The sequence below is a fragment of the Sinocyclocheilus rhinocerous genome, unplaced genomic scaffold (genome assembly GCF_001515625.1).
Source record: "Sinocyclocheilus rhinocerous isolate Xijiao unplaced genomic scaffold, SAMN03320098_v1.1 scaffold1167, whole genome shotgun sequence".
NCBI classification, from domain to species: domain Eukaryota; kingdom Metazoa; phylum Chordata; class Actinopteri; order Cypriniformes; family Cyprinidae; genus Sinocyclocheilus; species Sinocyclocheilus rhinocerous.
This window is the reverse complement of record NW_015648750.1, coordinates 355,180-381,199: the sequence shown is the minus strand read 5'-3', so window position 1 is coordinate 381,199 and position 26,020 is coordinate 355,180. Positions and strand designations below refer to the sequence as shown.

General features: G+C 38.9%; 1 protein-coding gene across 1 annotated transcript; it reads right to left on the bottom strand.

Annotated features, from left to right (window-relative positions):
* Positions 1-1,752: 1,752 nt before the first annotated feature.
* LOC107710242 (protein NDNF-like) lies at positions 1,753-19,208 on the bottom strand. The gene is made up of 4 exons (XM_016514979.1): positions 18,936-19,208; positions 9,725-9,913; positions 6,773-6,897; positions 1,753-3,948 (listed from the first exon to the last, which is right to left on the bottom strand). The coding sequence occupies exons 2-4, from the start codon at positions 9,910-9,912 to the stop codon at positions 2,540-2,542; spliced, it is 1,722 nt and encodes a 573-aa protein (XP_016370465.1). The 5' UTR covers position 9,913; positions 18,936-19,208; the 3' UTR covers positions 1,753-2,539.
* Between the last annotated feature and the right edge of the window lie 6,812 nt (positions 19,209-26,020).

The window sequence follows — 26,020 nt, the reverse complement described above, 5'->3', positions numbered from 1 at the left end:
CGAAGGAGCACCTGATTACTCACAACATTTATAATAAATATGCTAATATTTTATTCAGTTTTTAAAAGTTTTGATAAACATTGCTTAATTGAATTGCAATGTTATAAAACATTTGTGTGTCCAATGTATTTTTATGCTTATTAAGGCTGTAAACACAGATGGTTTTAGCTACCCAACAGATCATAACGCAAGTACAAGTTAGATATTGCTGAACTGACCAAACATTCACATCTGCCTTTACATACATGTGTATGTGCAGATTGTAGCCGAATTTGGCATATATATGGAACAGTAAGAATAGTATGCTAGTATGCTATTCTATGTTTCTGGTATGTTTAGCAACATCCTAATGTCAAACTCTTTTAAAGTCTCTGGTGTGGTTTGTGTGAGGATGTCTCCCATGTGCTTCACTATTTGGGTGATGCACAGTGTAGCTACCAATCTAGCGTACTAAATCAGTCAATTATAAGGGTTTATTTCAGTATGGACTCTATCTTTAGAAGGCAAATGGCTATACAGACAGTGAGCAAGACCACTCAGTAGGGTTTGGTTTGGTTTAGAAAAGAAAAGAAAAGAAAAGAAAGGAAAATGTGAATGCTTTGGCCACCTCTTCTTTTGATTGTCTTGGGATCCAGGAAATTTTGGTTTTATTAAAAACACATTCACTCTCCAAATGACCATCTTTCTGTGAGCTTTGCACACAGTACCTGCTGACTGGTCTCATGGCATTCCCAAACCATTGCCTCAAGCATTCCCAATCCATTCCCGCACCATTCCTAGTACTCTTCCTCATTATCGAAGGGCAACAATGAGGCTAATTTATTACAGGCTAGGTTCTGCCATGTCTGTAGCGATTGACAGGCTGTGAAGGGGACTCAAACCCAACTCATCAGGAAAGACGCTAGACTGAGAAGTACAGTTTGGTTTGAGCTTTGTGCAAAAATTCAACCCTATATTTCAATTACAAGTGATTGTGAAAGAGAGAGATAAACAGTGAGAAAGATAATGGGAATATACTTACTGTGTAAATATGTCATATGCAAATGCAGGTAGCACTTTATTTTACAGTCCTGTTCCGTGTGTACATACTATGTAGTTATTACAGCAGTTACAATAACTGGGTAATAACGAGATACTAAACCTGAACCTACCCCAAACCTAACCGTAACCCATGTAGTCACCATATAATACCCAGTACTTTCTTGTATAAGTACACTGTAAGTACATGTACTGTACAATAAAGTACTAATTTGACACAGTTGTATTCTTTTAAAATACGTTTTTAATTATATTACTATTTTGCTCACTTTACAAACTTAGAAATGATGGCTGTGTGCAGATTGCAATTACTTATTAGTGTGAAACAGAATGTGTCATGCAGCAATAAGAAATAGCAGTAGTATGCTATACTGTTGTCACAAAACTTTGTGCATGGTTAATACAGGAAGTGACATTAAGTTATCATCTTAGTAATATAAACTTATTTAGCATTTTTTGTTTATCAAATGAAAATGTTTTAAATCTTGGCAGTCCAATCAAATAAACAAGAAAGACCTTGCGGCTAACATTGTGCATTGCATTGTGGGATATTCCATGCAGTGTGCTCTGTTGTAAACTGCACATTTTGGCAAACGTAATAAATCATTTGAGTATTCTTGACATGCATTACTATGAGTCATGTGAAAGATGATTTACTTCATATCTATATATTACTATACATCATCCTGGCAGAGAAACACAGAACCGCTGGGATTACAGATGTCTATATTTAGTGTTTTATGTACATGAATATTGGCAGAGAAAATCTGTACATGTGACACAGAGATGAGACACATTTACACATACCAGATTCACAAACTGAGATTATACACACACAAACTGACAGCGGAGAAACGCTTCAACAACGTTAACTTTCATATAGATTTGAAACACATTTTTATCACTAATAACTGTTGTCAATAACAAAAAAATAGTTTAAAAAATAAAACATTAAGAAGTATGAAATAATTTAAAAAAGTCTTCTAAACCATGTTTTTAATACAGGGCAGGAGAGCGGAGAGAAGGAGTCATGGAGCTACCTCTGCGATGACTAGCGTAAAAACCAAAACAAACGCACAAATAGAACATAGACATAAGGCAGACAAATGGTGCATGCAGTGGCTAAAAGAGAACCGCAACTCCTCCAAACTCCCATTTCCATGGCATTGAGGATGCAGTACAGGGACTCTTTGCGTAGCAACAGCGATGGCACCCCCTGAGACCAAAACCTTCAGGTGCCTTAGGTCGCCTGAGAGCGCCAGACTCGACTTGACTCGACTTGGTAATGTAAACATAAATACAAAGGTTGATATCTCACTCTACAGGCAGTTCAGTAACCGCGACACATGCAACGTTAGCATTAGCATTGTGCGCAAGTAGTCAGTCTGCAAAACTCTCCTTAGTAGAATATCACTTCGAGTTAAATAAACTTCTTTTTTTCTCATTATATATATAATATATTTACTTCTGTGCAGAGTCTGTGCTTCGGAGTCTCTGTTTTTTAACAGTACTTCCTTGTTTTCACCAGTTTGCTCTGGTACTTGACTGAGTAGCTGCTGTGTCCCACCACATAAACATCCAGGAGGTAGCTCTTTCCTGCCTCGAGGCCCGTTATGGTCTCGGTAGTGACTGCCTTCTGCAGGTTGGCGCTGTGGAAGTACTTGCAAAGCACTTTCTCAGACTTGCGACGGCTCTCCGGTCCAGCACACTGGTTCTGCTCTCGGCGCCGATGCTCTTCGCCGTAACTTTCGGGAACTTCATGTCTGTAAACACAGTATTTGTTGCGCTCCTGTGTGCCAAGCCAAGCCACGGTGACGGAAGAACAGGTACGCAACTTATCGAAAGCCTTGATGCGGGTATCCTCAGGTAGGGCAGGGAAAGGTTGCTTGCCTCCGGCACGTGTGCTGGCCAGTACTTTCAAGGTGGAGGCACCCTTGCGGGACCCTCTCAGACGGATCAGGTACTTGGCTTTGGGCTTTCCTCGGAGCTGGAACTGACGGACACCCTCCACATTCTGAGAAAGAACAAGCTTCCCATCACGCCGCACCTGAACTTGCACTGCGTCCAGACAGGCATGCACAAACAGCGTGACGCGCTGGTGAGAGGAGACAGGGGAAAAGCGAAGGAATTTGCTGCCTTTCCTCTTAATGAAAACATCAGTTACTTTCCCATCCTTGAGCTCCACTGTCTTCTGCTTGGCCTCTTCCTTGGTGCGGGCAAAAGTGCCAACGAACGCAGTACTCATGTTGGTGCCTGTGTTGACGGCGAACACATCAAAGTAATATTGTGTGTCTGGCTTTAGGTCCGTCACGGTAAAAATATTCTTGTTGCCTATGCAAATTTTCTGTATGTCTGCCACTTTGGGCTTGGATATATATGTGCGACTCATCTTGTTGCTCAGAGCTCTGTTGGTGGTGAGGGAACGATCCTTGAAATCATTCTCAGATGGGACAAAACCAAAATGAGCAAAGTCAAAGGGGCTGAAATCCCGACCGGGTTTTGGAGCAATCATGAAGGTTTCATCTAAGCTCATCTTGGCCTCCGCTGCACATAAGCTCTTGAAGTTGTGCTCCTTGTTAATAACCACACAGTAATGGATCGGCTGGCCCATTATGGAGCCAGTAGGAGTGGGCTTCCAGGCCAACGTGACAGTAGTACGACCCAATGCGGTAACATCAACCCTGGGGTCATAAGGCAGCTCCGGGTATGGCTGGTCGGACTCGGGAGTTGTGGTAGAGTAAATCTTGAAGTTGCTGTCCTTTTCGGTGGAGATGATTTCCAGCTGGTACAAGCCCGAAGGGGAGCTAGTGGAGATGAACGACTCAACGTCATTTCCTTTGTAAGTAAAGAGTTCGGTCCCCTCATTGGCCGTGACCTGCTGTTTCTGCTGCTCTAGAGGTTCTGGCTCACCTGGGACACAAAAGACACAGAGAGATTCACAAAATTAGACCTTGGGAAACAAGCACAAAAAAAATCAAAAGATGATGAGGAAATGAGTGTCCCCACAGAACAAACCACAAACATCAAAAACAAGGCCCATTCTGTGGGGAAAAACTGCTTGGTGCTATTTGGAGATGCACATTTTGAATGATGACTTGTTTAAACCACACACAAACACAAGCCACATAAACTGTTGAACAAATGGATGTACACACTTAAGCTCTCTCTGAACATCAATGACTGAGACGTTTAACATTAACTGCCACATAATGACGCATTTCCCTCACCACTACAAAAAAACTCATCTAGTTGTTTACTTTCCGCTGTCTCCCCATAGCCCAATTAACACCACTGGAAAAAGAAGCACCTATTTCCATTTTAACGGAAAAAGCATCGTTTAATGTGTTAATCCTTGTGAGGTCACTGGGTGCTACCTGCTCCGCTGGACGTTAGCCACTAGTCTGCTATGTTTTGTATCCAAACAACCCTGCACATCAGAGGGCGACTTTCACTATGCCTTCCCAGGGAACTCTAAGCTACACAGAGACGCCTTGTGGCTTCACCGTTCCTTGAGTTCCTTTCCAAACCCTCTCCAATCAGCTGGGCAAGAAAACATAATATTATGTTTGTGAACCAGAGAACTAAATGAACACGCATTGCACTCACAGACCGGCTCCCAGAAGATATATTCCGCAAACATGGGAAAAGACTTGTGTTTGAGTATTTATTTACTGTGACTGCTGTACCTCAAAAAAAGATAACAAAAATTAAAAATGCTTCCATGTCCTTGTTTGCATTTCATTTATAATGTAGTCCTGCAATTAACCAGAGAAACAGTGTATTGCAAAGAAGTAGCTCAAGGGACTAAATGGAGTTCTGACTTATGTTTGAAATGTCAACTTTGTCTCAGATGTGTTTGTCTCCATTCTTTAGGGGAAATAAAGTAGACCCAAATGAGACAATTGTTGACACACAATAAGTATTTATGTAGCTTAAACTCTGGCAACACCAAGGTCATGGGTTTGATTCCCATTGAATGCAAGGTTTGCATAAATATAAATGCATAGAGCTCTAAAAACAGGTGAATAGCAAAATTTGAGTCATTGCTGAGCTCTTTTCTGAAACTCTAGAGCAGTGGTTCTTAATCCTGGTCCTGGGGACCCCCCGCTCTGCACATTTTGTACGTCTCCCTTATCTGACACACTCAGTTCAGTTCATGGAGCTCTCTCCTAACAAGCTGATGATCTGAATAAGGTGTGTTAAATAAGGGAGTCAAGCAAATATTGAAGAGATCTCAATTGAAATGTTCTTTCCTATGGTCCAGTCCCACTAGAGTGTGTGTATGTGTGTTTGAGTTATTGCAGCTGCAAATGACTGAATGTGTATGTGAGCAAGGAAATGAGTCTGAAGGCGGATATCATCAACTGTGACTGATTTGTCTTTCAGGATCTCCCAATCACAGCCAAGTCACGGCGTAGCAGTACGATCATTACACATGTGTTTTGTTAAAAAAAAAAAAAATCTAAATCGTAAAACCCAACTGTACAGCAGTGAATGATGGGGGTCTCTGCATTTCATCAGCCAGGACAACCATATTGGGCCACAGACTGAGAGGAAGGAGGAAACCCAGGACCTGGGAGTCATTACGGCACAAGAAGACAGAGATGATCAGAGAAGCTTGTCGTCTCACAGGGAGACACTCGTGTCTTCATGTAAGCTCACACATGGACATGTTCTGCAAACACTTCTGACACAGCAGCTTCTGCCCCAGTTCGGTCCTATACATTAGGGTTCAAAGACACGCGAACAGACGCACTTTAACTGAAACCGCTGTGCTGCTCCATGTGTGTGGAGTGAAACACAAGGGTGTTTTGTAGAACTTTATTGATTTCTTTTTTAGGAAACTGTCCAGATGGAAAAAGAGAGATGTAGAGAGAGGGTGATGGGAAAAAGGGAAGAAACGAGAAAAGTACCAGGAGGAAGGGCAAAAGAGGACAGAGTACAGCTAAAAGGGAGAACAAGTTTTTTAAATTTTGCTTTGAAGACGAATGCCGGTCACAACCTTTTTTTGCACACATGCACAGAGTTGATGGGAACAGTGGGAGGAATCCTACGGCTGTGTGATTGAAAGCATGTCTAGGTCACATTTCACTACAATTTTTTCTATTTTGGGGTCACCTGGACATGTACTTGACAGGTTTTATGAGATTCACCCCTATATATCCCTATACAAGATTCACTCCATTTTACTTTTTTGATTCTTACTTTCAGGCTTTTACGTCTGCAGACATTGCAAGTGTGGTTACACTGGGCCCAAATTCACACATCACAAATACACACTGACGCACTAACAGGGCTAATGATTGTCCACGGCGGAAAACACTGACCCACACTGGACACGCTCCACAGTACTTCACAGAAAACACATATTTACATGCAGCCGTGCTGCTTTTCAAATGAATATAGAGTTATTTTTCCAAGGGGGCATCTGTAGGACATTCATTTTTACTTATTATATTATATACATATTTTCCTCTATGATTGAATTCTGAATTCTTACATATTTTCCTCTATGAATGATTCCTAATCAAGTTTAATCCTTTGGAGATACATGGAAGGAGACACCGATGTCTTCTTTAACCCTTTAGCTGTATTGAATGACTATGGAAGATGTTCTCTTGTTCCACAGATCTAAGATCAGTTTTTCTAATAATAGTTTAGAATGTTTACATGGAAATCAAGTTTTAAATTACTGCAGAGTTGCAACATCGATCGGGAGATTTAATTTGGATACCTGATCCTTCCCCGCTGCGGTCCTCTGGGAGCTCCTGCAACGTCAATCTCCACTCAAGAGGAGCATCGCAAGGTGTCAGCGTCACCAACAGAGGAGTGTTGTCTTCCTCCACCACAAAATAGTACCTGCAAATGCGAGGAAAGTTAGCATGCACTGAAATCATACAGGAAATTAAGCCTGACTCATTGTATGTTGAATAGCATATGTGCTCTTTGCTTGGACTGAATCGGATTTGATGACTGTGTGAAAACTAGCCATATTTTTAGGTCTTTTTTAGATAAACAGATGCACTTTTTTAGCTTAAAATTATATAAAAGGTTACATAACAAGGTGTATAACAATACTTTCCACATTAGGGCTTGAAAAAAAGCACAAGTCCCTAAGTATAAGACTGCCATTTTAGCAAGGTTATGCATAATGGTGTTGCTAATTTAGCCCGCCTGACTGCAGTCATGTTTCGTCTTTAAAAGTACTTGAGATATATTAAAACCCGTCCCAAGACACAATATACTGAAATTAGAACTAGCTGGCCTTTCAGAGACCGCTACCGAATTAGGACCATATTCCCCAAACACAGCGCTGCTACATTAGCCTTGCTGTCTCGACACGTTTCCGCTAGCTTTGTTTGCGTTTTTAGCTCTGTGTTGCCACTGAATTAGCATACTTTTGACAATGCATTGCACATGGGAGATGTCTTATAAAAGCCACACCAAACACAGCTGGTGTATTTCAGCTGCAAACTATTTCTAATGCTATCTGCGAACTGAAATATTAGCCTGCTAAGTGCAAGAATAGACTGAATACTGCCTACTATTTCTTTTAAAAATAGTGTGTGAAACAGAAAGCATTATGTGATTATACACAATTCAATTAAAATTAGTTAAATTAACAGAGTATGTATGAATGATATCCACACTAAAAAAAAAATGTATTTGAAACAATTTTCACTTAGAAATTGCTAGTAAATTTCACAACTAATTACAAAGAAATGGCAAATAACACAATGAATTCAACATGAAATTTGTATGTGGAAAAACTGAAATAGTATTTTCTCGTTAAATATTTTGGTTTTATTTGCATCTTTTGACAGTGCATTTCACTCTTATGGCAGTTTGTAACTATTTTACATTTTGGCCAATTGGTAGTTAATTTGACTTCGTATTTACAATATTATTTTGTACAGAATCATCTTTTCATAAGATCTTCTTACATGCTTAAGATTAGGTTTAGGGGTGCACCCCCATCATGCTTACTTTTTCTAAAAAAATAATAATAATAATACCATTTTTACCCCATACAAATCACATTATACAAATTTATACAAAATCGTCATCCTGTAAAATAGTAACGTTTTTTTTTTTTTTTTTTTTTTTTTTTTTTTTTTTTTTTTTTTTTTTTTTTTTTTTTTTTTTTTTTTTTTTTTTTTTTTTTTTTTTTTTTTTTTTTTTTTTTTTTTTTTTTTTTTTTTTTTTTTTTCATGAGATTGGGTCGGTTCATTTATAGGAAAATAAAATCTAATCTAAAAATGCAATGAAATAAATCTAAAACTGTAATAAAATAAAATAAATCTAAAATTGTAATAAAATAAAATAAATAATAAACGATATTTACCAAACTTAAAATTTTAAATGTCTCTTGATGTAAAAAAAATAAATAAAATAATAATAATAATAAAATAAAAATAAATAAAAAATCATGATGGACAATACTTCGAGATCATTTATCTTACTGGAAATGGAAGGTCAAGTTGAGCACATTGCATTATGGGATACAGCACAGTGTGGTCTGTTGTACACAGCACATTTTGACAAATGTGTTTAGATATTGCATGAAATATCTACTGGACATACACATATACTGCATAATTAGTATAAGTAGCATGATAGTGTTTCATTCCAAACATAGTCTGAGCTTTTAATCAGACCTTCTGTGAGCAGAAACACCTTTCAACTCCACATTCTGTAAAATAATTATGACAGATGTACGCTAGACTTCAACGTAATCAGCTATATTTGAGAATACTGCAGTTCATTAGCAGGACACGACATTTACAGAATCACTGGCATGGACATCAAACGAGAAACGGGGAGATTTGTTGTTACTATAAGGCGTTTTAAATTGCGAATAGCTCAGCCTGCGATCATCTGTGGTATGTAAGTTCTGATTAATTCATCCAGGATCCTCAGCTAAAATAACCCTGCAGCCTTTTGCTAAGACCTCGCATGTGGTGCAGTTTGACGGACGTGGTGAACACGGATAATATTCGTCCATTTGAGTGCACCTGCTTCTCAAAACAATGCTTCATCAAACACACACTCACATGCGGTCGTTTCCAGCATCTCATTCATAATGCATGTCTCATCCGCATCTGATGCATTATGGCTCTGATGATAGATTCCATATTTCTTCTTCCCACACACAAGACACATCCAAATGCACATGATTATAACCCTTCCGTCCAAATTTGTTTATATGAAGGACATTTTAAAAACAGGAAAAGCGTATGTCTTCAATTTAACACACAGAAGAGCCTAAATTTGCGATTTCCACCACTATTGTTAAAAAACTAAATCTAAACTCAATTTGAGGAAATATGGGGGCATCATAAATATAAATAAATAAATAAATTTTTAATAGTCATTTTAATATATATATATATATATATATATTGGGTACGGAAAGTATTCAGACCCCCTTAAATTTTTCACTCTTTGTTATATTGCAGCCAGCTATGTTTCTATGATGGAAGAATGCGTGTGTGTGTGTGTGTGTGTGTGTGTGTGTGTGTGTGTGTGTGTGTGTGTTAAAAAAATACTGTGCAAAAAGTTTGCTTTTAGGTGTAGGGTTAAAGACTGGGATTCTGTTAATCTTTAGTCATTTTAATTACCTTTATATAACTGCAAATATGTAAAGAAAAGTGTGTATGTCTATTTATGTGACGTATGATTTCACCTTTTCGGTGTATCTCTGAACAGGTATCCGCTGATCTCGGCTCCATCTGGCAAGACAGAAGAGTCATGAAACAGAGCTTTATCCCTGATCTGCATCTGAAAGAGGCCTTCATCACGTGTGGGCAGTTTCTGTCCCATCACCCCCAAGACGAGTAACACCAAACCATAACATCCACACATCCACGTCATCCTAAAGAGAGAGAGAGAGAGAGAGAGAGAGATTGACAGTGATCGAACAGGAGAATGGAATTTAATTCTCAAAAACCTGATGAAATGCCTTGATGAGCACAGTCTTCATTCCATTTTTTCACATTAACTTTATTAGTGTCCAACATCGGAGCACGATAATGTTCTGTTTATTATAATTGTGCTGCAGTTATGGGTTGGATTCTGATTGGCTGTCAAGGTTTTATTGTTTATCTGCTGGAAAAAAAAATCACTCTAAAAGTAATTCCAACGTTATCCTTATTCTGTGTCGTTATTGTTGGACTTCACTATTCTCAAAGAATTTGAAGAATTATTTAAAATTTATAGTTATCGTTATAGTCATTCCTGGTGTGAATGGGCCTTTAGTTACATCACGGCCACTAAACATGATGTGCTACTCACTAGACCTGCTGGGGGAGGGGCATAGAGGAGAGCATTTGATTGGACGAAAATCTGTGTAGTGCAGGATGAGTCATCGATGTGCTCTGTTTTCCCAAAAGAGAAAAAAAAAATACGCTTATCTGCTGAAAGTGAATTTTGCAGTGCACTAATCATATAGAAGACCTCAAAGCTAACACACGTTAACTAATTAAATTAATTAAACTCAAATGTTGATTACTTGAAGTCTTTAAAGCTGAAGAATCAATACAGTATATCTGTGATGGAGCAAATTAAGGACAGTTAAACCATCAGTATAGCAGCCAATGACTGTTTAAAAACTCTAATGGAGGACATAGGTAAATCATTCCATGATGTCATTATTCTAAATGAACAACAAATTCTTCTTAACATTTAGCTAAATGACTGGATTGCACCATCATACTACAACAAACAAACCAGACTACAGCAGATTTGGGATGATGAATTCAAATGAATGTCCTCACTGACCACCTTTGAAGTTCTGGTGCTTTTTTAACTCAAGGGGCGGCACAGCTGGGGGAAAAGACGGGTATGCTGCGGTTGATACTGAACGCAAACATTCAAACAACTCATGAGAACATCTAGACACTCAGAGACGCTCACAGATGCACACATCTTCTCACTGAACACACACACACACACACACACACACACGCTCCATCACTAAGCACCGTTTGAATGCCTGTGTAGAGTGTCCGAGCTCACAGTTCAAAAATATCCATGTCTGGTTGGTGTTAAACACCTGCTTATAACTATTCACAGATTTTCTGCATCTGTCCTGGGCACTTTTCATTACATTTTCAAGTAAATGACAAACAGTATGATTTGTATTATTTACACTTGGTTAAAATTTTGTAAACAAGTCTTTAGAACAGATATAAAACTGTAGACATAAATTACCGTTCAAAAGTCTGAGGTCAATAAGATTTTTTGTAACATTTTTGAAAGAGGTTTCTTATTTGCTCACTTATTTGATAAAAAAAAATAGACTAAAAACATTATTACAATTTAGAATAGTTGTTTTCTATGTGAATATCTGTTAAAATATAATTTATTCCTGTGATCAAAGCTGAATTTTCAGCATCATTACTCCAGTCTTCAGTGTCACGTGATCTTCAGAAATCTTTCTGATATGCTGATTTACTGCTCAAGAAACATTTCTGATTATTATCAGTGTTGAAAACAGTTGTGCTGCTTCATATTTTTTTTCAGGATTCTTTGACAAACTGAAATTTTAAAAGAACAGCATTTATTTGAAATATAAATCTTTTATAACATTACACATATCTTAACTGCCATTTTTGATTTTTTTCAAATTAATGCATTCTTGCTGAATAAAAGTATTAATTTCTTTGAAAAAAAGCAAAAAAAAAAAAAAAGCCTTGATGGGTAATGTACTTCATTTAAAAGAATCTGGTCACATGTAGTGCCTTAACTGGCTTTCGTTGTGCTGGAAACCGCACACATGTGTTAGATCTATGCTGTGCTGAATTAGACTGTGATGGGGTGGTTTAGCAAGAGCTGAACTTGGTTCAGCTGTGCTGGGCTGAGTCTGGCTGTGTTGGGCTACACTCTAGGCTGGATTTGGCTTTGCAGGGATATCCTCTTTCTATTGATTTGGTGCCATTGATTGGAGCTGAAGGCAAAGCCCAAACCCCCTGATATAATCAGGCTAATGATGGCAGATTAGAGCAATACTCCACTGTCATTAACAGAAAGTGAGTGCTTGTCCTCTTAATGACCTCTCCAGGAATCCCTCCCCTCCTGCTGCCTTTATTCCCACTTTTCTTGACCTCCTTCACTCACTCTTTATTTGCCAGGCTCAGATAGTACCGCTTTCATCTATTGTTTCTCTTTCTTTTACGTGCCTTGCTCTTGCCTTTCTTTTAAAAGTAGCACATTATCACTCCCCCCTCCTTTACACTTGGGCTTTTCACTTCGGTCAATCACAAAATGTACTTAACTGCATTTGCACACAAGGCATTGCTTTTATCATGCATTACATTTCCTCTCCTCTATCTTCCACAACAAGAGAGCACTGCTTTCTCTTGTGCTCTGATTGAGTAATATGATATTCTCACACCGAAAAGAGATGCTCTCTCATCTTGTATTGTTAAATATGTATATGGGGATGTAGATATGCTTATGGTTCCAAAGAGAAAGGAAAAATTTTAATCGCATCATATGACCCCTTTAAGGACACCTTTCGGAGACTTTTGGTGCAGACCCAAGTCTGTTTGGTCCAAACTCGGGTGCACACCAACAGTTTGCTTGAAAATGTGGTCTGAGGCTCTTAGGAGTATGTGAAATTTGGTATGGTTTGCAACTGGTATGAAAGCAATCCATCTTAACTCACAGTCGTGAACTTTTATTAATGATATACAAGGATATCTTCTAGTCCAAATCAGTGATCTAACATAACATCTACTTCTAGAAATCCAGAAAAGAAGTCTGTGTTCATAGGAGAGCCTTGAACTGAATAGGGAAAATGAATGTGCTAAAGGTGTAGATTGTCAATGTGTGGGACTGGAAAGAACTTGTGCGCGACCGGACATCATCAACAGATGATATTTGGGTAGGAATTATCATACTGTATCTCTCTTGGGACGTGGCTGTTGAACATTTGCCTCAAATTCCAATTTATAAACAAGAAGAGAAAGCAAAGAAACACAGGAACATGGATTTCCTCTGCAACCCTGTCAGGTTTGGATGCCGTTGTGTTTCCCAGAGCAGAAAGGGTTCTCTTTCTAAAATAAAACTTCAAAACAAAGCCCCATCTGGAACAAATAAAAGCTAATGTTTAATTAGTGCTGGGGAGAATGTCTGATCGTAATTTGGGGAAGGATAATTTGAAGGCAGAGTCAGCTGCAATCGTGTCAACTTTGTTTTGCTCCTTTTTATTTTTTTCTGCATTCATTTGTTTTTACCTAATTTGTTTCTGTGACGGAAACGGGTTCATTCGGGTCCTGGATCACTTATGGACCATGTACAAATCTGAGATGTGTGATGAACTGGACCGTGAAGTGGTTTCGGGAGAGAGTGTGTTGCGGGTAGATCGTAGAGTCAAGTTCATAATGTTAAACAGCTTAAACCCTTTGAACACAACAAGCTCTAATGTTTGAATTGTCATCCTCAAAATGCTCCTAATCACTTCACGTGCAAGTTAAAACGACAATGCAATGGTGCTATTTAAACAGTTTACTCTTTAACTTTAAGTAATTTACCTCGTTTTAACCTCCTTGATTATCGTTCTACGATCTAAAGAGCCATTAGCGATAATTCTGCAAAAGCAAATGCAATACAAGAATCTCGTGTCAGGTGTTTCAGAAACATCTGGCTGCATTCCACTCTGGATAACACAATTCCCTTTGGTTACAATTCTTCTAATTATCTTTCTAGAGACAGAAATGTCATTCTCTTTGAAATATGTTTATCCAAATCAGATGAAATAGCCATTCATCTCCACTGGGAGTCTAGAGGCTTTAGGTCTGACTGATTGATCAACAATTAGGAGCAGATAATTCTATGATTCAATCAGTCAAATAATAGACTGATTAATTGCCACAGGAAGTGTTAGGGCCCTATTTTAACGATCTAAGCGCATGGTCTAAAGCGCACGGCGCAGGTGCACTCAATGCGTGTCCGAATCCACTTTTGCTAGTTTAACGACGGGAAAATGGTCGGCGCGCCCTGGGCCCTCTTTTTTAGACCAGCACGCCCATGGGCGCACAAATGGGTGCAAATGCATTTGCTTTTTAAACAATGCGGTGCAGGACGGGAAAATGAGAGCTGCGTCGGGCTGAAACCGCGCCTTGCGCAGCATTGCGCCGGGTGTATGATAGGGCCCATTATGTGCAATTCACCAAGGTGAGACAGGGACTAACAGGCTCAGTCAGGGAGACACACAAACACACACACACAGATGAGTAGCATATGTATGGTGCATGAAAAGCAGCACTACTGACAGGGTGAAAACACACATCGCACCAGAGCAGCTACCACCTGTCAATCAAACTGCAGCGGTCCGGGCCACAAACAGCGGAGAGCCATCATTACCGCGCTAACCTGTGTGGAGGTGTCACTTCTGTCTCACTCGCTTTTTAAACATATATGACTGCACATTCACACACACACACACACACACACACACACTGCTTCCATACTGACTCTCCTCCCTGTGGAGCTCAGTGTCACATATGTGAACTCTCCTATATCACACCAGAGGTGCAAAAGCCTTCATTTCCACAGAGATAAGGGAAACATTTCAGATTCTGTTTCAACAGAGGCACGACGCCCTGAAACTGGAGAATGGGTGAGTTTCTCTCCGCTTCTGTCAGCGCATCCCTAAACCTCTGAACAGACATTTACTGTGAGCTTCGTCCCCTGGGCTCCTCACGGCCTTGCCATGCATGCATACAGAGCCAGAGCTGGAAAGAAGTGGGAAAAGAAACCAGCCTCAACAGTAGAACACAATGGGGACAATGTTGGATTTTGTGGAGCAGTTTTATTCAGTGCAACTCTGACAAGTCGGTGGTTAGTCCATCTATTCTGGCAATCCATGTCTTGCTGCACTAATAAACCAAGCTATGCGATCAGATTATTTTTTTTTTTGTTGTTGGTATAACCACTCAAATATGATATTCATAAACCAAATTTAAAACCACATTCAATGGAAATCTCAAATTTAGTCAAGTTTTTCATAATTTGCGACATGTCCAATCCTACTCTAGGAGGGCCACTATCCCACAGAGTTTGGCTCCAATTCTAATAAAAGACGCCTTAACCAGTAAATCAAGGTCTTTAGGATTCCTAGAAACTCCCAGGTTATATTCAAAGTCACCCGTTATACCCTTATGTAGTGCAGTGGTTCCCAAACATGTTCCTGGAGCCCCCCCAAAACTGCACATTTCGCATGTCTCCTTTGTCTTACACACCCTTTTCAGGTCGTGGAGTCACTACTGATGAGCTGATGACCTGAATCAAGTGTGTTTGATTAATGTGCAGTGTTGGAGGCTCCAGGAACATGGTTGGGAACCACTGATGTAGTGCAGTATTTGATGGGACAGCCATTGGTAGTGGTGTCTGGAAACACAGTGGACATTATTGGCTGCAGTCATTCGATCCCATTATGCACCTACATAACGAATGTAAAACCAATGTACACTTAATGACTAGTAGCTAGAGAAAACCCATGCACTGTGAGCATCCCACGAATGAATTACCTCATCTTGCCAGAAGATGCTGTCTGCAGCATTACCGGTGCACTCAGTGTCTGAATTCACTCATTTGTTTTCATTCACTCATTCGGTGGACAATATCAGAGCAGTGGTTCCCAACCACGTTCCTGGAGCCCCCCAAAACTGCACATTCAGGTCTTGGAGTCTGTACTAATGAGCTGATGAGTTGAATCAGGTGTGTTTGATTATGAAGACATGCAAAATGTGCAGTGTTGGGGTGCCTCCAGGAACATGGTTGGGAACCACTGTATTAGAGGAGTATTGTAGGGAATAGTGACTGAGGGTACATGGCAGGGCTCTTCAACTCTAGGGCCAGTGTCCTGCTGAGTTTAGCTCTAACCCTAATCAAACACCCCAAACAAGCGAATCACAGTGTTCAGAATTACTTACAAATTAGAGACAGGGGTGTGATATAAGGGCTAGAACTAAAGTCTGCAGGACGCAAGCCCTCCAGGACTGGAGTTGAAGAGCCCTGGTATAGGGGGCAATTTCAGATACAGCCACAGGCAAGTGTGTGGGGTAGGTTGGAACTAAACCCTTTAGGACACTGGCCCTCCAGGAGCAGCACTGGGCATACATGGCAGTGTCAGCTGTGCCTCATCTGTACCTCATTATGTGGTATTTGGTATTGAATAGTGAATGAGTGTGCAAGCGAACAGCCACTGTGCATCCTTCTCACCTCAAATGTTATGATTTCTTAGAAATGAGATCAGCACTTTAAAGTTGAGGTGCTTGACATGTTCTTTGGCTGTGTCTATATGCCAATCCTGAGCTGCACTGGTGCTCTTGGGCAGCCAAATGGCACAATGATTAATTGTTAGAAGCCTGTTTTGAGAGCTGAAGTCCAGCACTCCACTGTGAACACTTGGCTGTCCGCTGCTCGTTTACTTTGGCAAGGACCCAGAACAGCGTTTGTTGAGTAAAATCTTTGAAGATATTTATGCATTTGAGGCACATTTGAGAGTGTGAGAACATGCGTGCTAGACACACACAGAGTAGCTGTGAACTGTAACGTCTCCAAGCGATTTCAAGATTATTAATAAAGTCAAACCCCATATGCTCACTCTAGAGTGTCCAGACTGGGATGTCCCATTCGAACCTCTAAGTATCCTCACACAGGTCTTTATCTCAGGACTCCCAATTAGTACCACATTGGGGAATGTTCTTCATCAGCTGTGCTGAGGGTGTAGGGGCCACTTTCTCCAAGTGCCACACAAAAACAGACCATTGAACGGGAAGGCCTGTGACTGATGTTCACTTCATTTCTGTCTTTGTCAGAAGAATTTGAGATCTCACAGATATTCACAGGGACTCTAGGGACAATTTGTCCTCCTCACCCCACCCATGTGAGCATATCTAAGGAAGCGCACAAACGGGCATGCTGGGAAATAAAGAGACCACTGGCGTTTATTTATCATCTACCTACCGAGAACCAAAATGATCTTATGTGAGCGGTGTTGTTTGCATGTTTCGCTGACAGGACGCACTTGAATGAACCATCTCAAACTGAATTTGAGTTCCGAAGCTTTGTGAACAAACAGATATGGAAATGAAAGAGCAGGGGGTCACAAAAAGTTCGAAAAGCTGCGATTAAATCCCTGGTTCTCCTCAACAGGACATGACACATAGTCACGTCAGACCCCACAAAGACCAGCGTGAGGACGACTGTATCTCCGCATCGGACTGTCACTCCGTCGGACACACAAATGGCTATTGCAACAGTGGCGGAATTCTTTCCCTGCCAGAGTTTTCATATGCAAATAAGGGTTTAGATACGCTATGCAACAGAGACCTTCCCGTTCTTAGACTTTTGTTCCTGTTTCATTATTTCCGAGAGAGGATGGGAGGCAGTGCAGCTTGGCCTCGCCGCTAAATACAGTTATTCAAATTCCCTCATTCTGAGTCTGCCTTTCATTACGTCTCCCAGCCCAGAGAAAAATATCACTCTCACCAGGAACCACATCAGGTAGCCAGCAATCCACTTCGTAGTTGTTTGTGTCTGATAGGAGACTAATCCTTGCAATCCCATCGGAGAGATTAAAACAATCCACACAATTTACTATTCAAACTCAAAAAGGAAAGGAAAGGATGCAAATGGGACTGAGATCTCACTGCATGCTGCAGATGGGTAGCTGATGTGAAATTTCAAGCAGTGACATGCAATACTTTTTAATCTTTAAATAGCTACTTCTATTCCCATATAATGATTATTCATGCAGTGGGTTTCCATTATAACAAACATAATATTGGTTGGGACGTTTAAATTAAACACACTGCAGGACTATTTAAGTGAACTGCGAAGCTAAAATGTGATTAAAATGTAATTTTGCTGTACTTTCAGGCTATCAGTGCTAACAACTAAATATTCATAGTAAGTACATTTCTTATTTGGCTTCATTCAGTAGGCTATACTGACTCCTGAAACAATGCAAATTACGGTTGTTTGCATCTTTGTTAAGGACATGTAGAAATCAGATCGCTTAAAACTTAAATTGAGTACTCCAATCTAAAATACACTTTCCGTTATTCATTCATAAACTGTAAACTGAATCTAAAATACTGATTTTGAATAATAAACGATGCATTTCTGAAAAACCGATCTTCTCACTGCTAAAAAAAAAAAAGACTTGTGCAATAAGTTGTTCCTGTCAAATCATCCATTTCTCTAAACAGCAAAAGGACAGTTCATTTTGTAAAGCAACAGTGTAGACATGGGCCAAAATGTCATTTCTTGCAGGTGCTTTTATGCGTTACGGTTTGGAGAAGTTCCTAGCAAACAGATATTTAAAGAAAAAACTCCCTATATGCCTTTGCCCTCAGCGGAGACAGAGACATTTAACACTATGAAAGACTGAATAACAGACGCACAATTGAGAGGGCGAGGACGGGTTGTGATGAATTGCGTCTGGCGGATGGGAGCGCATGGGAACCGCGTCTCCAACACAATGTCCAAAAACTCCCATCGCACCTCCTATGAGATCCAGACGAACATTCAAAGAGCCTGCGAGCTCGGGCTTGATGGAAAGGTGTTTGGAATCTTTAACTTCCAGGAGTTTGCAGACCGCAAAAAGCCCGTCTATCTCTTGTTCTGGCAGAAGGTTCAAAGAGCGCGGGGAGTCCCGCTCCGTTTCCCCGCGTGACTGCAGAAGTGTTTCAACTCTTTCATGAGGCTTGAAAGCTTTTCGGAAATGCAAAGGCAGGTACATCTGAGCAATGTCTCAATATAGTGCAAATGATCCTGAGAGATGTTAAACGCATCTCCTCCTGTGCGTGCATTTGCTATGAACGGGAAACTAAAACCTATAGTCAATACCTAAAACGTCTCAATTTTATGTGAAGTTCCCTTACCTTGTTCTTTAGGGTTAAATCACTCCAGTGCGAACGTGTCTTGATAGAAATGATGTGTTTGTTGTCTTCCAGCAGCGCAAAACTTGTCTAAGAACACAGGCTGTGTGAGATGGAAATGCAGAGAAAGGGTAAATGTTGGAGAAAGTGTGCTAAAGTTGTTCCGGCTAGATTCCTTCAGTGGGATCCGGCTGTGCTCGTGGTTCTCACGGAGTTTCTCCCGTCCCAAAGTTGGCTTCTAGTCTTAATGGGTATCCTGAGTTGTTCTCCTGCTGTTCTCCTAGAGAGAGAGAGAGAGAGAGAGAGAGAGAGGGGCACACTCATAAATGCGTGAACTAACATATCTGAACAACAAAAGCTGTTTTAAACTTTTAAAAATGGTTTTAGAAATGTCTGTTTTTCAGCTTTGTAAACTATAATTTGGTTGCTCTGCGAGTTGTAAAATTACATTAGGCTACTGACAATAATTGGTCATAATATTGCAGACTGTGCAGAAAAAGCATCAAAAAAAAAAAAACGGAGTTTCTCCCGTCCCAAAGTTGGCTTCTAGTCTTAGTGGGTATCCTGAGTTGTTCTCCTGCTGTTCTCCTCTGTAGAGACTGAGAGTGAAGTGAGAGTCAGACTGCTGTGAAGTGTCTCTCTCTGAAGACCAGCCCACTCTTCCGACACAGCGCACAAACACACGGTCCTTACACGAGTCAACAGTCAACACGCTTCAGCGGCATGACTCTGCCAAAGCCTCGAGTTATAAGGCTCAATTTAATTACAAGTTCATTTTCTAAAATATATAGTTATAAATAAAAGTAAACTTTTCAATCAGCTGAATATGTATACAATTGTGAATATAAAGTTATAAATGTTTAAATACATCTATATACAAGTCTGACAATATAAATCCAAATATATTATAGTGGTACTTTGAAAATCTATTTTTCACAAAAGTAGTTGCAGTTAAATACGTTTTTGTAAGAATTCTCTTGTGCTGATCAAGGCTGCATTGTGAAAAAAAAGCATAAAAAAAAAAAAAAAAAGTATAGTAAAAGTGTGGTGATTTAGGTATTGTGTCTCAAAACCTAGTGATCTGCTTTCCTAGACAGCATTTCTGGGCATGAATCCAATCATAATGATATCAAATATCAAATAAAAATCTTTGAAGAGTCAAATCATAGCCTGCTGAATAAACTGAAATGCCTGTTTTTCGATTCATTTTTTTCTCTGAAAATCAGTAACTCTTGTGTAGTAAGCCCTTTAAGATTGCGTCCAAACGTGTAAATGCACCCATGCATCTCGAAAGTGCTATGCTCTAGGTAGCTCACTATACTTCACAGTCAAGCCTCCAAAGGCCTGCTGAAGTCAGGACTGATGTGTTTTTGTTTCTTCACACACAGGACAGTTTACAGTGGGGCATCTGTCTCTCATCCTGCAGGTAGTCACGCAACTCCTGAAGACTTCATCAACAGAGCTGTGTCACGCTGAAAAAAGTCCCACGATGCTTCCCGTCCTTCTTTTTGTGCTTGCAGTATTTGCAAACAATATAAATCCAAATATATTATAGTGGTACTTTGAAAATCTATTTTTCACAAAAGTAGTTGCAGTTAAATACAGTATAAATTGAGTATGAATCTGAAGTATAATTATAGAAATATAATTTATAGTTTATATTATATATAGTATAATTCAGTATAAATATTGTGACTCTAAATGTATATTTTAGTGTCTCTCATCCGGCAGCTCCTGAAGACTTCATCAACAGAGCTGTGTCACGCTGAAAAAAAAGTCCCACGATGCTTCCCGTCCTTCTTTTTGTGCTTGCAGTATTTGCATACTTGAATAGCTTGTGATTACCAACACACACGCAATTGTGGGGTTTGTTTGAAGAGCGCAGGCATGGTTTGTTTCTTTTGTTGGGCTGTTTACAGCGGGCCATTCTCTCCATTGCCGTCTCTATGACCCGCATCTATTGGAGGTGTGAAGGGGAGGTTTTAACCAGGGGAAGTAAATATTTATGAAAGATAGCCAAATGCTCTCAGAGATGAATGGTCATTTATGACTGAATGAGCGTCTGAAGGCTTCAATCAGATCTTTTAATGGTCCTCAGATTAGATCAGGGGCCCGTAGTTGTGGGAGTAACTTTAAATATTTGCGTAAATCTTGTTTTAAATTCATACAGTGTGACAAGAAGAACCGTTAAGATTGTTTTCAGAAGATAATATTTGACTTTGAACGAGAGTGAGAGCTGTGTTTCAGATGAGCGCTAACAGACTAGTGTTAGTGAGTGTCAGTGCAATATCACCATCTAGTGGTTTTGTAGCTTTTCTACTGAGACCCACTTGATTTAGTCAAGTTTGACTTCATATGTGAAGTCCACATTTTCAGAAAGGTGATTGTCCATAAAAGTACAATTAATTACATATGGGGTCCATTTGAACCCTGCAAAAACATGCCCATGAATACGCACTTGTAGTGTACTTCAAATGTTAAAAGTATATTGTTAAAAAAAACTGTACTTGTAGATAATATATTGATGAAATAAAATGCCACTTAAGTATACTCAAAGAGAGTTTGTTTTAATTACTGTTAAGTACATCTTAAATTGTTTTAATAATATTTCTTTGTGCTTTTATTTTGAGGTGTAGTCCAACTTACGGAAAGCAAATGTAAATTAAATAACGATTTTTAACTAGTGTGTTATTTGATATTAGAATTAAAGTATTTTAAATGTACTAAATAACAGCTTCATCATTACAGATGTGTAACTACAAATATATTTAAATACACAACATACAAGTTTGAATAGAAATGACATTAAAGTATATTTTTGTTTACTATTAATGCAACATTCGGCTTCAAAGATAATATAAATAATTATGAAATTACATATAAATATGTATTTGTAAGTCCTACTTAAGTGGGTTGAAAAAAGCACCCTTAAATTCAACTAACTTCATTTAATATAAATTTAAACTTACATTTTCATTTAAAATAACATGTTTCATTTAATCCTAAAACACAACACAATGCAATGCGTAATTAAAAATACAAGTAAAAAACTTGTGAACAAATATTTTTGTGATGAAGTAGCACTGGCATGATAGCTCAGCATTAAATATGTGTTTAAGCTATTAAAATCACCTCTAGGTCTTTCTGATTCTGAACAGAACATGAAGAATAAACGTTATCCCATTAATCTCCATGTAAAGGCATGTACTGTACATATCTACTGACAACCATTAAACCAAATCAGTCTGCGCAGCAGGACTCAGAGCCTTTCATGTCACAGTAGTTCTCCTCGTCTGTGCTCTGATATCTGTTCAACTGTAGATATGAGGACACTGCAGGAAGACACAGTGGATCTCAACAGTAAAGTGGAAGAAGCTTCATGGCGCAAAATCGATAGCAGAGATGCTGGAGACGGAAAACAGAGACATGTTGAAGAGAGTGTTATAAAACACACACACACACACACACACACACACACACACACACACACAGAGTCTAATCATGAAGCACTTCTCTACTCTGGAATGCTGGTCTTGAATGAGATGTCACACACACACACACATTCTAGTCATTAACCTCATAGACACTTTCACCATGACAACAAGCCCTTCGGTAAACAGTTCAGGATGTTTACTGTTTCCTTTTCCTGTTCTGACTGACACAATGCATGACCTCTGACCTCACCCTCGCTGGCTTTGCGTACCACCCGCATTGAGGTTGTTACCTACCTAAACTCACACGAATGAGACCTGCACAAAAATAAGTCATGTGACCTTGCCTCAACAAATCATGTTGTTTTTGTGATATTTAGATTTTTCACATAATAGTAATTCACAACTTGTATGGGAACATAGAGACTTGGGCCAGTAAGAAACTAGTGACCTCCCACAACACCCTAGCAACGGCATAATAACATGCTAAAAATCAACTAGGATATGCTACCAATCACATGCATAGCAGTGCCTCAGCAACCACCCAGAACACCCTAGCAACTAGCTAAAAATTAACTAGGGCATGCTAGCAATCACATACATAGTATACCAGTTAAGTAATATGTAAATAATATGTAAATGTATTTGCAGTATTCTTAGCATGAAATAAATGTATTTCAAATACATTTTTGTATGTTTATTTCTCACTATGGAAGGCATCTGTAAAGGCTTTTCAATCACTCATTTGGCCAAATAGTTAAGTGGCTCGGATTACTGTTTTAGTAAAATTAATCACATTCAATTAATTAATTTGATATAAGGACTTATTATGTGATATTTTATTTTATCACAATAGAATGTTATTTGTTTTAAACTCATTATTAGTCAAATTAATCACATTCAATTAACTAATTTGATATAAGGACTTTTTATGTGATATTTTATATTTTATCACAATAGATTATTTGTTTTAAACTCATGAATGTAATGCTTTGTTCATATTGTCATCAGATGCGCCCATGTTTTTATACACGAAATGGAATAAAACATTGGTGCCAAAAAGGCGCAAAAAAATAAATAAATAAAAAATTAGAATTTTTTTTCCCTGAATAAATGTTAAAATAGTGTTCAATAAGTATACTGTCACCAAACAAGTTGGTGTTTTTTCAATGTAGGCTTCAGACACGGGTCACGACGAGGCGTTCCCCATAGCGACCCCTAGAGGACGCAGTGTCTCGTTCCCCTCAGGGAACCATGGTTACATAAGTAACCCGAGACGTTTTCAGGGAGTAATTCAATATTGTAATGCATTACTTTTAAAAGTAACTTTCCCCAACACTGGACATGATAATATGAACACAAACACATTATTCTCCTCTTTATTGATATAAATGGACTTTCTAAAATGAGCTTCTCTCTCCCAAACTAAGAGGAAGAGAAGGAAAAGAGGCAGAACGGGAGTTAAAGTGGAGGAATAAGAAGCCTTGATTGGATCCAGATGCGACAACGATGGCTTACTCCATGTCATTATCCAATCAGAGCAGAGTTTGATCTCATTATCCAATCAGAGCAGAGTTTGATCTCATTATCCAATCAGAGCAGAGTTTGATCTCATTATCCAATCAGAGCAGAGTTCTCATTATCCAATCAGAGCAGAGTTTGATCTCATTATCCAATCAGAGCAGAGTTTGATTGATCTCTGCAGGGAGTGCCGATTTAAACATGAATGAAGCTCTCACTGTCTCTGACTCATTAACTGAAAACACACATACACATGCGAAGCGTTATTGATCAAATGTGTGTGGTAATGGCAGAGATGGATATATAACTCTGTGAGCGGCCTTGCTGTCTACTGACTACATAAATATAGCCACAAACAGCAATCTTTGGGTTCCAAGCACTAATGGCTCAAATGGACGGCTAGGTGGCACAATTGCCATGTCTCTTTCCTAATATGTGTTTTTATTGCAAAGTCAACAGTCTTAAATCTTCAATGATAGTTTATGTTTTTGGAGAAACAGCTGAAAAATACACTATACTTCCAAAAGAGACTCCTGACTTCATTAAACATAAATAAATGAAAAAACAGGCATTCACAATTATGGAAAAAGATAAGACCTAAACGGATTTATTGTGGTAATATTACAGCCCTCATCTGTCATTTACATTGAAATAAATGGTTGATTGTATAGAACTGCTGTTCTTCCTTGAGCACCACATGCAGAGAGATTGACATGCCGTGTCCTGTATCCTCAGAATGTCCTCTTATGTGTCTCAAGCTTTGTGTTCAGCAGATGTAAGTCTATTATAGCTAAAATAGACAACAACCTGTTTTCACTGGCTTAATGCATATCTTCACAACACTTAAAAGCATCTAAACTCTTGATAACTTGTTGTCATGAGGGTCTAGATATGATCTGTCTCACATTTTGTGCAAATCACTTTTTGAGCAGAGAAAATAAAGGAGAAGAAGAAGATGATGTAGAAAATATTTTTTTTTATTAAGTTTTAACAATTACAGTTACATTCATCCCTCACCCCTCTAACGGCATAAAAAAAAACACACATACAGTCCAGAGTAAAAAACTGACAGTGAAGGAATTAAGTGTCCCATGTTTGTTCAGTGCATAAATTATCATTTAACATGAAAGGCCTGACAACAATAAGGGAACGTATGGCTAATAAATATGATGAATATGGCAATAAAGAAAAATGTTCACAGAAGGGGCACCCTCATCAAAAAAAAAGGTAATAATAGAATATTAATATTATATTTGTAATAATATTAAAAACATAAAACATACATATTAAAAACATAGTAGAAGAGCTAAACCTATTAATGTTTGCAGAAATAGAAAAATACACATGCATATATAAATATATTAAATAAATAATAATAATAAATACAAATATAAAAAGAGGATATGAAAAAAGGGGAGACTCAGGCATATCATTCCGTTTTAGAATGAAGGGGGACCAAATGTCTTGAAACTTACGTTTCGAACCTTGAATCATATATTTAAAGGGGTCATATGATGCTGCTAAAAAGAACATTATTTTGTGTATTTGGTGTAATGAAATGTGTTTATGCTGTTTAAGGTTCAAAAAACACGTTATTTTCCACATACTGTACATTATTGTTTCTCCTCTATGCCCCGCCTTTTTGAAACGCGTCGATTTTTACAAAGCTCATCGGTCTGAAAATTGAGGTGTGCTCTGATTGGCCAGCTATCCAGTGCGTTGTGATTGGCCGAATGCCTGAAGCGTGTGACGGAAATGTTACACCCGTACCGTACTGTGATGCCCTGTCCAGCCGGAGCATTGTAACACTCCAAAGAGAAAGGAAAAATTGAAATCGCATCATATGACCCCTTTAAAATGCTGACTCAGGTTCACTAGTGTTTGGAAGAGAGTGTAGCCTCTCTGCCTGTTTTCAAAGAACTTTGTGTTTTCTGTGTTTCAGAAAAACAGATGTGTGTGAAAAGGCGTAACACACTACAATCAACTGAACGCCGGCTAAATACACACATCTGCACAAAAGAGTAAACATATTTTACATGCAGCCAATGACACAGTTTACAGATTGTAAACAATCAGAAACTGTGCCCATGGGAAAAGACTGAGACAGACTAGGACATTGTACTAAAAAAAAAAAAA